Source organism: Eulemur rufifrons, chromosome 15, assembly GCF_041146395.1.
Source record: "Eulemur rufifrons isolate Redbay chromosome 15, OSU_ERuf_1, whole genome shotgun sequence".
Lineage (NCBI taxonomy): Eukaryota > Metazoa > Chordata > Mammalia > Primates > Lemuridae > Eulemur > Eulemur rufifrons.
The window spans coordinates 84,602,223-84,620,302 of record NC_090997.1 but is presented as its reverse complement, the minus strand read 5'-3'; the positions used below and the strand labels follow the sequence as shown (position 1 = coordinate 84,620,302).

Sequence of the window (18,080 nt, the reverse complement as noted above, 5' to 3'; positions counted from 1 at the left end):
GAGAAGCTGAAAACCTCAGGTGTGGATTTGATCCTATTCTGCTACAAACACGTAATGCTACCTGCCTCAACACTGCTTTTCTCCCTCTTCCCGCCCCTTACAATAGAGGAAGCATCTATTTTTCCATAGAAGGCCAAAACCCCAGCTGGATTCTGGATCTCTTTTGCTTCGGCCCTCTCCTATGTGGGCTTCCAGACACCCCATTCTCCTTGTTCTCCTCCAGCCTCGTGGCTGCTCCTTGGCTTTCTCCTTTGCTGCATCTTCATCCTCCTCTTTTCCATTAAATATTGTTGTTCTTAAGGGCTGGGTCCTACGCTCTCTTCTTATTTTTCCCTAACTTACGCCGTCCTTTGCTTTAAATGCCACCTCTAGGCAGGGGCTGCTCAGGTTGCACCTCTAGCTCTGTCTTCTCTTCTGACCTTCTTCATTTCCCAAACTGAACTGTCACATCACATCCCATTCCTACTAAAAGGAGCTTCCCCTTCAGCCTGTATTCTTTCTCCTTAGTATGTAAGTAGTACACACATCTAGTCATTTTCTTAAGCCAGAAACCTTGGGGTCTTTTTTGATTCCTGCCTTTCACACTCTTCATGCCAACCTGTTAGCAAGTCCTGTTGGCTACCCACCAAAAAGTAGCTGATCAGAAGCTATGTGTTGGATGAATGAATGGATGGGCCTGTCGGAGAAGGGGAAGCAATCTAGCATGACCAGATTTAAAATCAGGCAGAGGAGGGAATCAGGGCTCTGCACACAGGGCGTGCAGAATATCTGTCAGTCCCTGTATTTCCTAAATGAGCCATAATGACAGGCACTGGGTTCCATCTTTTAGCACACACAGTTTTACCTCGTTAGGTCTCCTTTGAGGCAGTCGGTATCCATAGCAACCTTAACTTTCATGGGTATGATACAGGCTGTCTCATTACTGGGTAATCAAACCACATAATGTGACCAAAAAGCCAACAAGCAGGATAATTCAAGTCCTTACTCCTTCTCTTCTTTAGATACGTGCCCTGTACACATAGACATATGCAAACACATGATAGAAACTCCTGGTAGTGTTCCAGATAGAATTTAATCTATTTATTCTCAAGAAATACCAATTTCATTTTTGAAATATAAATGATGAACATCTCTGTTTCTGAGTGTGGCATGCATTGAAAAGAGGATCACCCATCTATGAGCTGGTGAAGAAACTCTCCCTGAGTATCAGGGATCGGCAGTGAACTCCATAAATCCTTCCTTATGAAGGAGACGGGCTATTCCATGAAGGCAAAAGACCTTTCCTCAGCTATCTTTTCCCAGCAGCAATGTTTAAATTTAGGGACTTGACATCTCATAGCAATGAAAATCTTGCTTCCAAGCAACTGTTTTGTCCATTCTGAAATCTGTTCCCCCAAATACGGCTGATGTTATCTCTCTAGTGAAGCAAAACACACCATAGACATTGACCACCCCCAGAAATATCCTGTCAAAAGTAGTCCTGTGTTTGGGTCCCCCGAAAAACCTTTCTTCTCTCAAGACAACCTCCCTGTTATCGGCAAGGAAGAGGTTACTCATTTGCTTTCTGCCATAGCAGCACTACCTAAAATACGGCTCATGAAATGCTGAGCCCCTGAGCTGCTCCAGAGAAAAGGGATTCCATGCACAGGTAAATTTGGGAAACGCTGCGTGCTGGGCACTTTGCCTTGCCTTACATCTTCAGTGCAGGCATTTGGGCTTCTCTACATGCTTAAATAAGACACTGTGGTGTTTGATTGATTGACTCAGCAACTCTTCTTGGCAGCACCTTGCTTCCTACCCGCTAGTGATTCTGCTGCAGAACCATTTAAATAAAGCAGATAGTTCAACCAGTTCATCCTTGGAAAACTTTTTAGTTACTGACCAGTAAGATGGTTTCCCTAAGATCGGCATCCCTGTGGGAGCTGCATACATTTCCCTCTTTTTCCCTGCAGGTGAAACCAAAGCTAATACCCCTCTAAAACCTTTTGTCTTCACCTGGCCTACAAGAAGGCTAGAGTAAAAGGATGGTTTTTCATGGCATCTTTGATATAACCAGGGGGTGGGATGTATCCTCCCTGCAGGATTTATGATTAAGGATGCTCCCGGATATGGTTAGAAAATCCTTTCCAAAACGGAGCAGCATGGAAGAGCTTCCCAGTGTCAGGGGTGACATATTTTGAGAGAAATGTCATTTCCTGCTATGTAATGAGATAGTTTTCATCTTCTGGATCATCACTAAGTATATATTAGATATATCAAGTTCTTGGTAATGTGGCTACCTCTTGAATATTTGCTTGTGAAAATATTTTCAATAACATTTTTTTCTGACTACAAAAATAATACTTATTATAGAAATTTTGGAAAAAGAAAGAAAATCACAATCACTCCAAATCACATTTTCTAGAAATAAGTACCATTAATATTATAGGTTGAGTATCCTTTATCTGAAATACTTGGGACCAGAAGTGTTTTGGATGTGGGATTTTTTGGATTTTGGAATATTTGCATTCTACTTATCGGTTGAGCATCCCTAATCTGAAAATCTGAAATCCAGAATGCTCCCAGGAGCATTTCTTTTGAGTGTCATGTTGGTCCTCAAAATATTTGAGATTTGGGGCCATTTCAGGTTTCAGATTTTTGGGTTAGGAATGCTTGACCTGTATGGCATATTTTGGTGTATTTTCCTCCAGTTGTATGTACAACATATAATACAACACACACATATACTTGGAATCCTAAGGTATGGAGTCTGAAAATAGTTGGAGGAAGGGAAGGAAGAAAGGAAAGAAAAGGCCTGTCTGGCTTTTAGATTTTCATAAACCAGAGTTAGGAGATGAGTCCTCAAACCTGTGCACGTGTGTCTGATTGGAGTCTCTGTGGCCCACTGCTACAGCCCCTCCCCGTAAATGATCATTGATCTGCAGTCACAGTGAATGGAGTCAGAAGTCCCCTGCTGACTGTCATCCCCCATCTTTGAGACGGGGCAGTTGTTGATTCAGCCCAACTCAAGAAGAATTAAGTAAAAAGGGGATTCCAGGCAACAGTGGATTTCCTTTTTTATAATTTTACACCTTCCTTCGTGAAAGACTTTTATAGCATCGGGATACGTGTTTGGTTAAAACGTTCTTGGCAGAAATTACTGTCTTTAAAACCAGTGTTTGATGAAACGTATGCAGCTCCTATTGTGCCACCTTAGTCTCCATTCAAATAAAGTAGAAGTCCATGTTTGCTATAGAATCACTAACATCTGAGGACCAGGAAAGACCAAAGAGATCATCAAGTCCGCTGGTTTTGAAAATTTGTTTTTAGCAAAGAATCATTTTTATATGTGTCCTTAAGCAGAATTATTATATGTAATGGTCAGAGCATATTTGTTTCAGGCAAAACAGAGTTGGAACCTGTGATCTAGACTTACAACATTCAACTCACTCACCCTATCCAAGGCAGCTCCAAAATGCTAAGGTGGACCCTTAAGCCTCTGAGGAACATGGCCTAGAAATTATGAATCTGGTCCTATATTTTGTAGATGTGAAAACTAAGACCTGTAAATAAAAGTAATAAGTAGTCAATAGAAATGGGGGATCAGGACCCAGGAGCCACTGAGCCTGGTGCTTCCTCAACTATTTTATACCCCTGAGAGATTCCATTTGGGGCCCAGGAGGCCCTTTCCTGGCTGCCCCCCTGCACAGGTTATACTGAGCATGGGAGCCAGTCATAGTCACACGACCAGCTCCTTGTGCAGTGTAATCATGCTGCTCATTGCAATGACATATTGCAGTGGTCCCTAACCCTTTTGGCACCAGGGACCAGTTTCATGGAAGACAATTTTCCCAGGGACCGGGGGGCAGGATGGTTTCAGGATGTTTTAAGTGCATTACATTTATTGTGCACTTTATTTCTATTATTATTACATTGTTAACCTCTCTTCTAATGATATGCTAATGATAATCTGTATTTGCAGCTGCTCCCCAGTGCTAGCATCACTGCCTCAGCTCCTCCTCAGATCATCAGGCATTGGAGTCCCATAAGGGTCTTGCAATCTAGATCCCTCATATACACAGTTTACAGTAGGGTTCGTGCTCCTGTGAGAATCTAATGCCGCCGCTGATCTGACAGGAGGCGGAGCTCAGACAGTGACGTGAGCGATGGGGAGCGGCTGTAAATACAGATGAAGCTTTGCTAGCTCACCCACCACTCACCTCTTGCTGTGTGGCCTGGTTCCAAATAGGCCACAGGCCAGTACCAGTCCATGGCCCTTGGTTGGGAACTGCAGACATATTGGACGAAGAATATACACCTCTTTCAACAGGTATTTCAGTTTGTGCAAGTTTTTAAAAGCATGAATTCCCTTTTTGCTGCTCTCATCACAGCAGAGTATCTCAGGAGTATATCCTTGCCAGTGCCCGTCCTGGTGGAGGATACCAGCAGCAGCAGCGAGTACGGCTCGGTCTCACCCGACACGGAGCTAAAGGTGGACCCCTTCTCTTTCAAAACAAGAGCCAAATCCTGCGGAGAAAGAGATGTAAAAGGAATTCGGACGCTCTTTTTGGGGTAAAAACCTGACTGACTATACGTGAAAGAAGTATGTTGTTAAACGCGTTACTTTATAAAGGAGATTGTGATTTATGCTGCGTAAATCATTTCAGCATTCCAGATGAAAATTTTGAAGATCACAGTGCACCCCCTTCCCCTGAAGAAAAAGATTCCGGATTCTTTATGCTGAGGAAGGACAGTGAAAGGCGGGCCACGCTTCACAGGATCCTGACGGAAGACCAGGACAAAATTGTGAGAAACTTAATGGAGTCCTTGGCTCAGGTAAGACCTCTCACAGGTACCTCACTTCCCAGAGTTGGCGTATTTTGCCTGTGTCATAACCACCTGGAACTGTGGCATGACGTGGAGGCATGAGGAAGCTGTTGTGCTCACGATGATGAAACAAACCTACCCCCAGGGAAAAGGGAAAGCAAAGCTCTAACGTAGAAACTGCATTTTTAACGTAAGCTGCTTTTTAATTTCAGAAGCAAATTTTTCATGTTGATGAGGTTCCAACTGATCACTACAAGTCTCTTTTACCTGTCATTCATTTGTTTAGCCACGTGAATTGCTAATTCTGAGATACCTGCCACTTTCTCTGAGCATTTGGGAAACATCGGCAAATACAGCAAAAACCCTGAGCTTGTTGTGAGGCTACATTTAGATGAAGGGTGATGGGCAATGATAAGTACATTACAGTAAGTCCTCACTTGGCATGGTCAATAGGTTCTTGGAAACTTCGACTTTAAGCAAAAGGAGGTATAAGAAAACGAATTTCACCAGAGGCTAATTGATATGAAAGTTAAGTTCCTATGGCATATCACTAGTTTAAGATGCTTGATTTTAGATCAGAAATCCTTAGGACCCAGGAATTGCCTAAATCTCATAATTATCCCCAAAGTACTTTTCCAGTACAGAAAATGTTAGCTTGTTTGGGGGCTTTTTCTTTGTCTCTCTGCTAGACTGTAGCTCCATCAGGGCAGGAATGTCCTGGTCATTGTTGTAGTCCCAACCTTCAGCACAAAGCCTGGCAAAAGTATCACTTTTGTGCTTGTCCTGAAATTCTTAAATTTTGGAATTGGTTAATCATTCTCAATTGTTTGGCACCTTCTAGTTTTTAAAGCATGCAGGAATGTTCTCTATAAAAGGCAAAATGAAAGAAAACCTGAAAAGCAACCATCAGGGCTTGCCTTGGTGCCCTGGCATGAAGCTACCAGAGTACTAGAAACTGCTGAGCAGAATCACAGTTGCACAACTGGTTGAGCATGGTCAAGGGACAGCGAGGGTCCTTCTGACTGTGCTGTTAAGGACACTGTGACATCACACGGTGATTTAGTGGCAGAGCAGGTCCTGACCCAGGCTCACAGCTGGCTATTCCAGCCCTCGGGCAGTAGAATATAATGGTTAGGAACTTGGGCTCAGCTTGGATTTGCCTTTGTTTGAGGCCTGGTTCCATCACTTAAAGGCTGTGCGATTCGGGCAAGTTATTTAACTTCTCAGAGCCTGAGCTTCCTCATCTAGAAAAGAGAGGAATCTGTCTCATCAGGTTGCTGTCAGGAGTCACTGGGATCAGGAGCGATTTAGACCATAACAGAAAATGTTCCATAAATGTTAACTATTGTTACTGTTGTTGTCATTGTCAAGCAGCCTAATAATAGTTATATTAATATAATGTCTTTAATTTTTTTCTACAACCAAAGAGAAATAATTGTTTACATTTTATTAAATATTTCTTGATACATTTTTACATTTATGCCTACGCTTTATAACAGAACCAAAACGTAGGTGTTGGTCAGGTCCTCAAACCATGAAATCATGAAAAGGCTTTTAATCTGTAACATCCTTCCAAAATCTACTTCCTGGTTTTTTAAGGAAGTTTAAACAGTAATGACAAGAGAGCACCTTTCCAGAAGATTCGGTGACTGGTACCAGAAGTGCTCAAGGTAGGCGCACTGTCAGATGTCACTCGACACTGAGTCCGGCTCACCCAGTACTGTCCACGTTGCTCACTTATGAGGGCACGTGAGTGAGTTAACATGGAGAGATGGGAGTGAGAACAGAAATAAACGGTGACGTGAGTGGCTAAAATAGCCTGGACAGAGAACAGTTCGCAGAGTAGAGATCATTCCTTTGTAGGACAGTGACCCACACATCAGAAAACCAGAAGCAACGTTTTTCTGTTGTGAAAACAAAGCTAATGTAAAAATAAAAAAAAGAGTTTACTATTTGAACTGTTAGCAAACATGTAACTGATTTTTCTCTAAAAGAAGCTTCCAGTTTCTGAATAACTCACATTTTTCTTCTTGAACATATTTTCATGGTGTTATGATTTTGCCTGTGAATCTTTACTTTGGGTATAATTTAGTTTGTGGTAAGAAAAAAGAAACAACTAAGTTTATAATGGTTCCAAGTCTGATTTTAAAATATTCCCTTAATAACAGCTTTTAAGATTTTCAATATAATCATTTCTCATGAAAACATCAATATGAGACTGAACTCCCAAATACATATTAAGAGAAAAAACCTGATGGTGCATTTCTCTTTTATTTCAATTGAATCCTACAAATTATAATTTTCACAGCCCAGTTGCGGAATTTTAATTTTAATTGATGCAGTAAGGAATGTGCAATATGAGATAGAAATGAGCATAATAAAAATCCTATTGTTTCTTGAAGTTAAATGAGGATAAATAACATCTTACTGTGTTTTCTTTAAATAAGCAATGTGCCTTGCCTAAAGTTAAAAAAAAAATATTCAATTTGAGAGAGGCCATTTGTTTAAATATTATAATCTATGTTTAACATAAAAAATAGTACATTGGTCCATTCTTATAACTAATTGCCTCATTGATGGGTAAAGAATGGAGTTTGTCCTTTGGTTGCAAGGAACTGACGCACTGTAAGAGCGTTTGAAGTATAATATCAGGGACATATTGTAGGTAGAAACACGTAGCAATGGGGGAAGTGGACTCTTAAGGAATTCCAGCCATGGTGCCTAGCTGAGCCTCACAGAGACTGAAACCAGAGCGTGATTCCAAGGGACTTTTTGCACATCTTTTCTCTGGATCTGACGCTGTTGGCTCGCTTGGTGTGCATTTCTCTTTCTGTCCACTTGTCCTCTCCGCACCTATCATCCTTCTCAACGCCGTTGCTGCTGCGTCCTTCCTTATCATTGGACATACTCATGACCCTATTTTATGACTTCTCTCTCTGGGCAGACTTTGAGACTGAGAATCCTGTGGCGATTGCCCAAGTCTCTCTTTAGTTCCCAATTAAAATGTCTGAGAGCAAGAATCTTATTGCCTCACACTGTTTGGGCAAAGCTTGGTGTATCTGACCGTGTATCACGGCTACTGACCCGAGTATGGGGTAGGTGCCCTTTCTCTCAAAGTCTGATTATTTCTTGTTGGGGCATGTGTGTGTGAAGAGGAGCCAAAAGGTTCAAAATATGGTCTTTTCCCTTGGCCGGAGGCATTTGGAAGCCAGTTCTTCTCGGAAAGGGCTCCAGCACACATTGACTGAGGGATTGTTGGGTTTTTATTCACAGGGGGCTGAAGAACCTAAACTAAAATGGGAGCACATCACAACCCTCATTGCAAGCCTCAGAGAATTTGTGAGATCCACTGATCGGAAAATCATAGCCACCACTCTGTCAAAGCTGAAATTGGAGCTAGACTTCGACAGCCATGGCATTAGCCAGGTCCAGGTGGTGCTCTTCGGTTTTCAAGATGCTGTAAGTAGGATATTTTGCCAATATTTCCTCACAAACTCAAGCTAAACTTGGTCAGGAAAATAAGATAAAACATAATTTCTCTTATCTTTTCTTTCTTTGATAATTCCAATGAACTGTATTCTCTTTGGATGATAAATGTGAGATATCTACCTATCTGTATGCTTCTAAGTATCAGATTTGTTTTGTGTATTTGCGTTCTCCAAAATTAGACATGCATAAAACTGAATCACCATGGAAAATAGCAAAACTTATAAACATCTCCCATGGCTGAACTTTGTTCTTATGAAATTATGTTGGGTCACTATTTATTTTGATGACTTTAGCAACATAACACACTTTAGTCATGCACTTCCTAATTCTATTTGAGAAATGCCATCTAGTGGCCATTGAGAAAAATTTAACAGTGCAGACTGAAATGGTTGCTGCTGAATAAAACCAGTATTTTGGGTTTTTTTTTTTTCCTTCAGTTTTCCTCTGGTTTCCATATAGAACATTTTAAACATGTTTGTTTCATAAATATACACTGTGTTCTAGCCAGAAATATACTTTGGAGTACAAAGCATCACTGACTGAATATTAAGCAACATGATCTAATGAGAGAGTGCTGAGAATTCTCTCTAAAACTGAGTTGCTATGCAACTCAAACTAGAAGCCAGTCTTCTGAAAGCTTTATTCACAGCTCTCTGTGTTATTCTTGGGTAAGACTTATCTGTGGAACTTTGTGCCAAAAAAGCCTCAAGCCACTCCCAGAAGACCCTCACAAGGTGTGGGAGACTGAAATAGGAGGGTTCTTATGGTGCCTGTGGTGTGAATATGGAAGCAAAATGATGTAAATATGGAAGTATAATTTCATTTAAATTCCAAAAATTTATTCAGCCGTAATGTATTTATTGCTCCTGTATAGAAGGTGTCTTGACATTGCAAATTTGGAACATCAAAGATCCCCAAATTAAACCCAAATTACCTGGGCACAGTGTCATGTACCTGTAGTCTCAACTACTTGGTGAGCTGAGGTGGGAGGATCATCCCTCGAGCCCAGGAGTTCAAGACCAGCCTGGTCAACATAGCAATACCCTGTCTCAAAAAAAAAAAAAAAAAAAAGTAAAAATAAAATCAAATTATAATTTTTCAATGGCCACTAGTTTTCTCTGAGACACTGTGTAACCCCTCTGACTTGATTGAGGTCACAGGAAATGAAACTGGCAAAGCCTATCACTAATATTAAATGCTTAAAGGTATGCTTACACTGCGGCTAGGGAAACCCAGCCATCTGTAAATAGAGTGAAATGATTGAGCTAATTTGTACTTGCCCACACGTTTGGCTTCTGGCCTAGAGAGTTTGCTGTAGAATCCAGATTGAGAGCTATTTGGTTGTGATCCTGGGCCTCAGGCCAGGTCAGACACCCACCCATGTACACACACACACACACACACACACACACCCCTGCTCTTGCTCACTCAAAGTCCAGGATGGGAATGAACCCAAAGAATGGGCCCTATATACTTTACTGTAATGAAGAGCTAAGAGGAGCCAGTTATGGTTATAAAGCATCCCTGTTCTACCTTGTGTGTTTGACTCTTAAGAGAAATATTTTAGTTTACTAAGTGTTATGCTCATTAGTCAAATAAGCAGGTAAATCCTTTAAATAAATGAAGGTACCAGGACAAACTCAGTCTAAATGGATTTCCTAGAATAAGTGGGAACCTAGCAATGGTTCACTTCCTGAACAACTGGTAGGAGGAAGTCCTCAAACTGACTCCCTTCTCAGCTGGGGATTTTGATGAAGAGGGACCAAGGACAGGAATGAGCAACTGGAGCTCCAGCTCTTGGTGTGGGTTTGCAGCTGGGTCATCATCTCTCCAGCTTCCTCTGAGGTCTCTAACCAGAGCCCTGTTGGGGAAATCATCTCTTTTCTTAGAGGCCTGTGTCAACCAGCAAGTAGTGGAGTTAATCCAAACTTTAAATGAGCCTGTCTTAGCCTTATAATAAATAGTTGCTTTTAGAAAGGTAATGCACATGGTGCGTGTGTATGCATATATATATACATACACACACACACATATATACATACACAATGGAATATGATTCAGCCTTGAAAAGGAAGGAAATTCTGACACATGCTGCAATAGGGATGAACTTTGAGGATGTTATGCTAAGTGAAATGAGCCAATCACAAAAGGCCATATACTGTGATTCCACTTATATGAGGTACCTAGAGTAGTCAAATTTATAGAAGCAGAAAGTAGAATGATGGTTTGCTGGGAAGAATGCATGTAGAGTTTCAGTTTTGCAAGGTGAAGAGAGTTCTGAAGATCGGTGGTAGTGATGGTAGCACAACAATGTGAATGTACTTAGTGCCACTGAACTGTACACTTAACAATGGTTAAGATGGTAAATTGTGTCCATTTTACTACAATTTTAAAAAAGAAATAAAGACAAAAATCCAGTGCATGTATCTATTTAAATATGTAAAACATTGCTAGTCACTACAAAAAGATATACCTTTATGACAAAGGCTTAATGTGAACAGGTTTCATGTCTTCATTATGCAGATAAAAAAATAAATAGATAAACAAATAACATGAACAGGCTTTCTGAGTATTTTAGCAGACACTCCCCTTTCTACAGAGCTATGAACAGCCATGGGAAGGAAGCAAGGCCTGTGCCGTAGCAAACCTGTAGGTAGTGACAAATACTAATACTGCTTCTCTTTCCCTGCTTTTCCAGATCACCAGAGTATGCTGAATTTTTATTTAAAGCCCCTTGGACCTCCTCTTCCTCCTTGACCCCTCCCCTCCCCCCATTCTACAAATATAAAAGCTGGAAGCTGCATATTCTGAGTCCCAAAGAAGTGACATTCTCATGGAACCAGACCACTTTTCACTTAAATAACTTATTTGCTTACGTGGGGATCACTAAACCTGAATCTGGCAATTTTTAATCTGTTTTCCAGTGACATAAAGAAATTCTTTGTAATACAGTGAAGAAACCTTTCAGTTATTTTTGTCCAAGTGCTTGGATCAGCTAGATTATTTGCAATTAAAAATTAAAGTAGGCTAAATGTCACTCTCTTTCTCCAGGTCAATAAAGTTCTTCGTAATCACAACATCAAGCCGCACTGGATGTTTGCCTTAGACAGTATCATCCGGAAGGCGGTACAGACAGCTATTACCATTCTGGTTCCAGGTCAGAAATATTAAATTACTCTGCAAATATTTAGTGCTTGGATATTTTATATTACTGTTCATCTGTTATTTCTAATATCTCCTTAGTGCTTATAAAACTATGGTAGCCTTTTTTAAAAATCTTGTCAAAGCAACGCAGTAACATTTATCCAGTGCATATATCCAGTGCACGAAGAAAAATGTTTACTAGGAGTGAGAAAGACTGACTTCCTTGTCTTTAAAGAGCATGTTTGAATATGAAGAAAAAGAAAAATTATAGAGGTGACCCAAATAAATCTGCATTTCTGTGTACAGATATCTGTGCCCATAAAATACTTCATATGTCACCTTTTACTCAGTGGTGCCCAAATCTGCCAGTGCATTGAGCAATGTATGGAGGTCTTTAAAATTACAGCTGTCAGAGCCCCTTCTCATAGCAGGTGAGTAAGAATCTGCTAGGGATAAAGCCCAGGAGTCTGATTTAAAAAAAAATAGACTTTATTCGTTTAGAGCAGTTTTAGGTTAATAGCAAAGTTGAGAGGAAGGTACAGAGATTGCCCATATCCCTCTTACCCTCACACATTCACAGCCTCCCCCAGTATCAGCCTAACATTTGTGATAATCGATGCAGCGACATTGACACATCATTATCACCCATACTCCATAGTTTACATTAGGGTTCACTCTTGGTGTTTTATGTTATTAGGTTTGGACAAATGTATGATGACATGTATGATACACCATTATAGTATCATACACAATATTTTCACAACCCTAAAAATCCTCTGTGCTCCACCTCTAGGAATCTGATTTTAATACAGCTCCCCAATCATTTTGAGGCACAGCCAGGTTTGGAAATCACTGGTCTAGACACAGCCCCAGCTATGTTGGCAGTGAGGTACAAAAGGGGTAGTGTTGGTGAAACAAGGCTTTATGGAGCAAGTAAAGAGTGTATTCATACCCTAAAGCAAAACCTGCAAAGTGTTTTGATAGTCTATCCATTAATAAAAAATTGTAAGCAAAGCTATTCCACCGTGTGTGTGTGTGTGTGTGTGTGTGTGTGTGTATGTGTGTATGTGTTGGGGAGGCGGATAGATGCATGGGTGCGTGGGTATGAGTAGGTAGAAAGATATATAGATAGATTTATGTATATAAATTAAAAATATGTTCTAGGGAATAATTTGTACCTGATATTATAAAGTATTCTAAAATAGAAGTTTAAAAAGATAAGATCAATATGAAATATTTTAAAATTTCAGTGATTTATAAATGGTAGCACACATTTTGTCCACCCTTCTGAGTTGTGGAGTTCCCTCTCTCCTCTCAGAATATTTGAGTGTTTGACTTGTAAATCTTTACATCAATAAATATTAATTTCTTTCTTTCTTATGTAAGAAAGAACTATATACAAGTAAAAGTTCTAATACCCCTGAACATGTTCCCTCTCCTGGAGCACGCCTCCACCCCAGGCCTTCCCCGTCCTGTGCTTGCACCTTTGCACTCTTCAGGTCTAAGGTTAAAAGATGCCTCCTCAGAGAGTCCTGACCTATCACCACATCCACAGTCGGAGTAGGCTCCCTCTGTTACTCTCTCGCCTCGGAAATGGTTTCCACCCATTTGTGATACTTACCACAAATCTGAACCTGTTTTTGTTTCTAGTTTAATGGCTGCCTCCCTCACCAGAGGGCAACTGTATGTTTTATTTTATTCTGTGCCTGGCATGCTATCCAGCACCATGCCTGGAAAAAACAGTATATCCCTGATAAATATTTGGTTGAAACAATTAATAAATGACTTTCACCTAATTATAACAAATGAGGCTGGAAAATTTGTAGAATTTAGAAAAATTCTACAGAGACTTTGAAACACATGGTTAGCAGTTGGATGTGAACTTTAGAAATCCATGCTCTAAGGAAGTCAGCAATAATTACATTTAAATGATTCCTCATTAGGATAATGCTGGCTGTAGGGAAGGTATTATGGAGGGGTGATAGATTCAAAAGATACAAGGAGTAAAGAGGAACAGGGGTGTCTCTCTGAAAGGGACAGGTGTAGGCCATGAGTTAAACACAGTAGTAACCTAAGCTAAGGATGCCCAAATGAGGAAAGGAAAGAGAGAGTATATTTTGAAATAATTTAACAGCATATAAATGATCTGGTAATTTAATTTTTTAAAAAAACTTCCTTTCAGTACCGATTACATAAATGCAATGTGGTTTCTCGAATAGAAAATAAGGCCGAGCGTAGTGGCTGACCCCTATAATCCTAGCACTTTGGGAGGCCGAGATGCAGGAATAGCTGGAGGCCAGGAGTTTGAGACCAGCCTGAGCAACATGGCAAGACCCCATCTCTACAAAAATAAAAAAAAATTAGCTGAGTGCGATAGCACACCCCTGTAGTCCCAGCTACTCAGGAGGCTGAGACAGGAAGATCGCTTGATCTCAGGAGTTGGAGGCTGCAGTGAACTAAGATGATGCCACTGCCCTCCAGCCTGGGTGACAGAGTAAGACCCTATCTCTTAAAAAAAAAAAAAAAAAAGGCGAACATTAGTGGAAAAACTAATGGAATTTTTCTGAAGTCTAGAGCTTAGTTAACAATACTGTACTGATGTTAATTTCTTAGTTTGGACAAATATGACATAGTTATGTAAGATATATCAGGGAGAGCTGTGTGGCTGGTATATGGGAATTCTCTGTAGTATCTCTGCAGTGTTTCTGTAAATCTAAAATTCTTCCAAAATAGAAAGTTTTAAAAACAAAAGTGACTAATTATCACACTGTGGGTGAAACTGTTAAGTTTAAGGCGAGCAACAGGGAGGCTGCAGAGAGGGAGCTCGAGCTCTCCGTTGCATGAGCGTCCCAGGGACAGGCACTGCTTTAACCAACCGTGTGTGGAACAAGGCACATTCTTTACGAAAAGTGTTTGCTAAAGACAGTTATTTGTCCTTCCAACATGACATTGATTTCTTGGAGGTTAGTAGGAGTCTCTGATTTCAACTGAAGTTACTGTTTGAAAGCACTTAAAAGAAGAAAAAGTGGAAATTTGGGGGCTGGGCATTGTGGCTCACACTTATAATCCTAGCAGGTTGCGGGGCTGAGGTGGAAGGATCGCTCAAGGCCAGGAGTTCAAGACCAGCCTGGGCAACATAGTGAGACCCAGTCTTTACAAAAAATAAAAAAAAAAAATTAGCCAAGCATTAGTAGCTACTCAGGAGGCCGAGGTGGGAAGATCATTTGAGATCAAGAGTTCGAGGCTATAGTGAGGCACAATCCCACCACTGCACTCCAGCCTGGCTGCCTGTCTCAAAAAAGTGGAAATTTTAGAGAAGTTCATGGAGAAAGTATTTTTATATTCTTTGCAGGGTTGAGGAAGCCAATATATACTGTACACCAGTATACAAATGATGAAATATGTGAACAAGATGAAGTGATTTTAGTCATTTGACAGTTCCATCAAATTTCCAAATATCCTTAAAGATTTTGTTATACAATTAAGATATAAAGAAACTATATTTAAAAATGACTGTCTTCAAATGGGCATGGTAAAAATACCTTTTAGGTGAGAAGATACTACAATTAACGTAAGAAATTTCAAAAAACATGCTAAAGAAGACCACAAATTTAAAAGTATACCATTATTGATACAGTCATGTGTCGCTTAACAACAGGGATACATTCTGAGAAATGCATCATTAGTAGTTTTTTCATTATTTGAGCATCATAGAGTGTATTTACACAGACCTAGATGGTACAGCCTACTACACACCTAGGCTATATTGTATACCCTACTGCTCCTGGGCTACAAACCTGCAAAGCATGTTGTGGTACTGAATACTGCAGGCAATTACGACACAATGGGAAGTATTTGCGTATCTAAACATAAAAATGGTACAGTGAAAAAATACAGAATCATAATCTTATGGAACAGCCATCGTATATGTGGTTCATTGTTGACGGTAATGTCAATATGTGGCATGTGACTGTACACACCTTTCCTAGATCTGTCTGCTGAGAAGACCCAGATCCTGGTTTCTAAACACCATTCTCCAATAAAAGGAATCAGGGCTCCTTGGAGAAGTGGTTGATTCCAGGCCTGGGGTAGGGGAAAATCAAGATTAGCCTGGAATGTCTTGTGGTGCAAAAAATAAGGAAGTGTCCAAAAAGGATAGAGGCTTATTGGAAGGACACTGGAGACAAACTGAAGGCATTCCCAACAGTCCAAGCCAGGACAATCTGAACAATAAAATAAAATAAAATAATGACAGTATTGGATTATAGCTCATAGAATAAAATAAATATCCATGAGTCCATACTGATATAAATAACCAGATAAATACATGGAAGGGAAGAGTCAGCTCTTTGTTACAGTAGAATTCCAATTGATAAATATAGAAGGAATGGGAGAAATAGAAAATCACCATTAGGCAAACACCACAGTAATAATTATTATAGGCAAGGACCTTCAATGGCTGCTAAAATTAAGAGGCAAAAGAAAAAGGAGAAACAGGATATTTGAATGGTTTCAAAGTGTCTTCCTACAAGATGTTTCCTAACTACAAAGGAAAAACTGTAACTTTACAGTGGAGGAACCTGGTAGACACCCGCTCAACCAAATGGTCAAGGTAAGCATCGCTAGTAATAAGACACATCAGCATCATGTACCTCCCATATGAGCCTTGAGAGGGACACAACATCGCTTCTGCGGTGTTCTTGCCAAAAATGGATAGCTTCAACCTAATCATGACAAGACATCAGTTGAACCCCAAATGAAAGACATTGTACAAAATATCTGGCCAGCACTCCTCAAAAGTGTGAAGGTCATGAGAGATTAAAAAAAAAAGTCACAGATTAGAAGAGACTAAGGAGATGTGCCAACTAATTGTGGTGAGGGATTCTTGATCAGAAAAAGAATATCAGGAATGCCTTTTTGCTGAACACTGTACTGAACGTCTTTGAGTTTAATCAAAACTATTTGTTTTTAGTCAGCTTTGCTGTTGTCTCTTTTACTCTTGTCCACTGATAGCTTGACATTAATGACATCATAAATCATGTGCAGTGGCGGCTTGGGTTTGGTAGCATTTCTAGTGTTTGTTGAGATGTCCTGGACTACCTGAGGGGCTGGTGCAAGACTGGATATAATCCTGGATGGCATCTTGAGTTTATGGCATTATTTGGTTGGTAAAAGCATAGAGTGCATTACTAGTGTGATGGGCCTTCCCTAAAGAATGCCTGCCTCCTCATTAATTTTTTTTTATTTTTATTTTTATTTTTTGAGACAGAGTCTCACTTTGTTGCCCGGGCTAGTGTGAGTGCCGTGGCGTCAGCCTAGCTCACAGCAACCTCAAACTCCTGGGCTTAAGCAATCCTACTGCCTCAGCCTCCCGAGTAGCTGGGACTACAGGCATGCACCACCATGCCCGGCTAATTTTTTCTATATATATTTTTAGTTGACCAGATAATTTCTTTCTATTTTTAGTAGAGACAGGGTCTCACTCTTGCTCAGGCTGGTCTCGAACTCCTGACCTCGAGCGATCCACCCGCCTCGGCCTCCCAGAGTGCTAGGATTACAGGCGTGAGCCACCGTGCCCGGCCATGGCTCCTCATTTAATGCAGACTTTAGAAAAAAATTATTGAATGGGTGGATTTATCTTTAATTCTGTTTCTTAAGTTTTTTTAAACCTAATTTTAAAATCTCAAATTAAAATAAAGATCCTCTCCTCTGTAAAAAAAAAAAAAAAAAAGAAAGAAAAGAAAAGAAAAAGAACATCAGTAGGAAAACTGGTGAAATTTAAATAAGGTCCACAGATTAGTTAATAGTATTGCATCAATGTTAATTTCCTGGTTTTGATAGTAGTTCCCAAGGTACATAAAATGTTAAGGTTAGGGCAAGGGGCAGAAGGGTGTACAGGAACTCTCTGTACTATTTTTGCAACTTTTCTGTTGTTCTAAAATTATTTCAAAACAAAAAGTAAAAAAGTGTTCAATCTTTTTTTTTCAAAAAGAACACACAGAACAGAGAGTACAGTACAAGTCCCTTAAGAATTTTGGTTTTTCTCAGACTGTTTCTCACTTGTCATCAAGAATCAGCCCCTAGATTATTGGCAACACTAAGTATCTGTTGTTCCTCCTCAAGTGCAGTCTGCCTGTGGGTGACCAGATGGAATAATGCTGGGCACAGAGACTATGATGGCAGTGCTAAGGTAGCCAGTATTGATAATGTAAGCATACTTCCTCTATTAATAGCCATTTTTATTTTTAATTTGAATTTAATTTTTTCAGAGACTAGGTTTCACTCTGCCACCCAAGTTGGAGTGCAGTGGCATGATCACAGCTCACTGTAACCTTGAACTGCTGGGCTCCAGTATTCCTCCTGCCTCAGCCTCCCAAGCAGCTGGGACTACAGGTGTGCACCACCTCCCAGAGTGTTAGGATTACAGGCATGAGCCACTGCGCCTGGCCACAAGTTCTACTTTCTTCAAATTATTTGAGAGAATTTTTTTCGTCATTTATAATACATAAAACAATTTAAAGTGTACAGAGTTAAGAGGATATTTAAGTGTAATAATAAATATCAGAGACTTTTCCCTCCTGAAAAGTGAGTTTATACTCAACAGGACTATAAAATTTTAAATTATTTCAAAATTTTAAGCC

General features: G+C 40.1%; 1 protein-coding gene across 1 annotated transcript in view; it reads left to right on the top strand.

Moving 5' to 3' along the window:
• The window catches only part of MAP3K5 (mitogen-activated protein kinase kinase kinase 5), a 196,164-nt gene that overhangs the window by 167,093 nt on the left and 10,991 nt on the right, over positions 1-18,080 (top strand). Inside the window, exons 22-25 of the mRNA XM_069487666.1 lie at positions 4,374-4,551; positions 4,647-4,815; positions 8,080-8,265; positions 11,347-11,452. Of these exons, the coding sequence (XP_069343767.1) occupies positions 4,374-4,551; positions 4,647-4,815; positions 8,080-8,265; positions 11,347-11,452 (639 nt within the window). The remainder of the gene's footprint in view (positions 1-4,373; positions 4,552-4,646; positions 4,816-8,079; positions 8,266-11,346; positions 11,453-18,080) is intronic.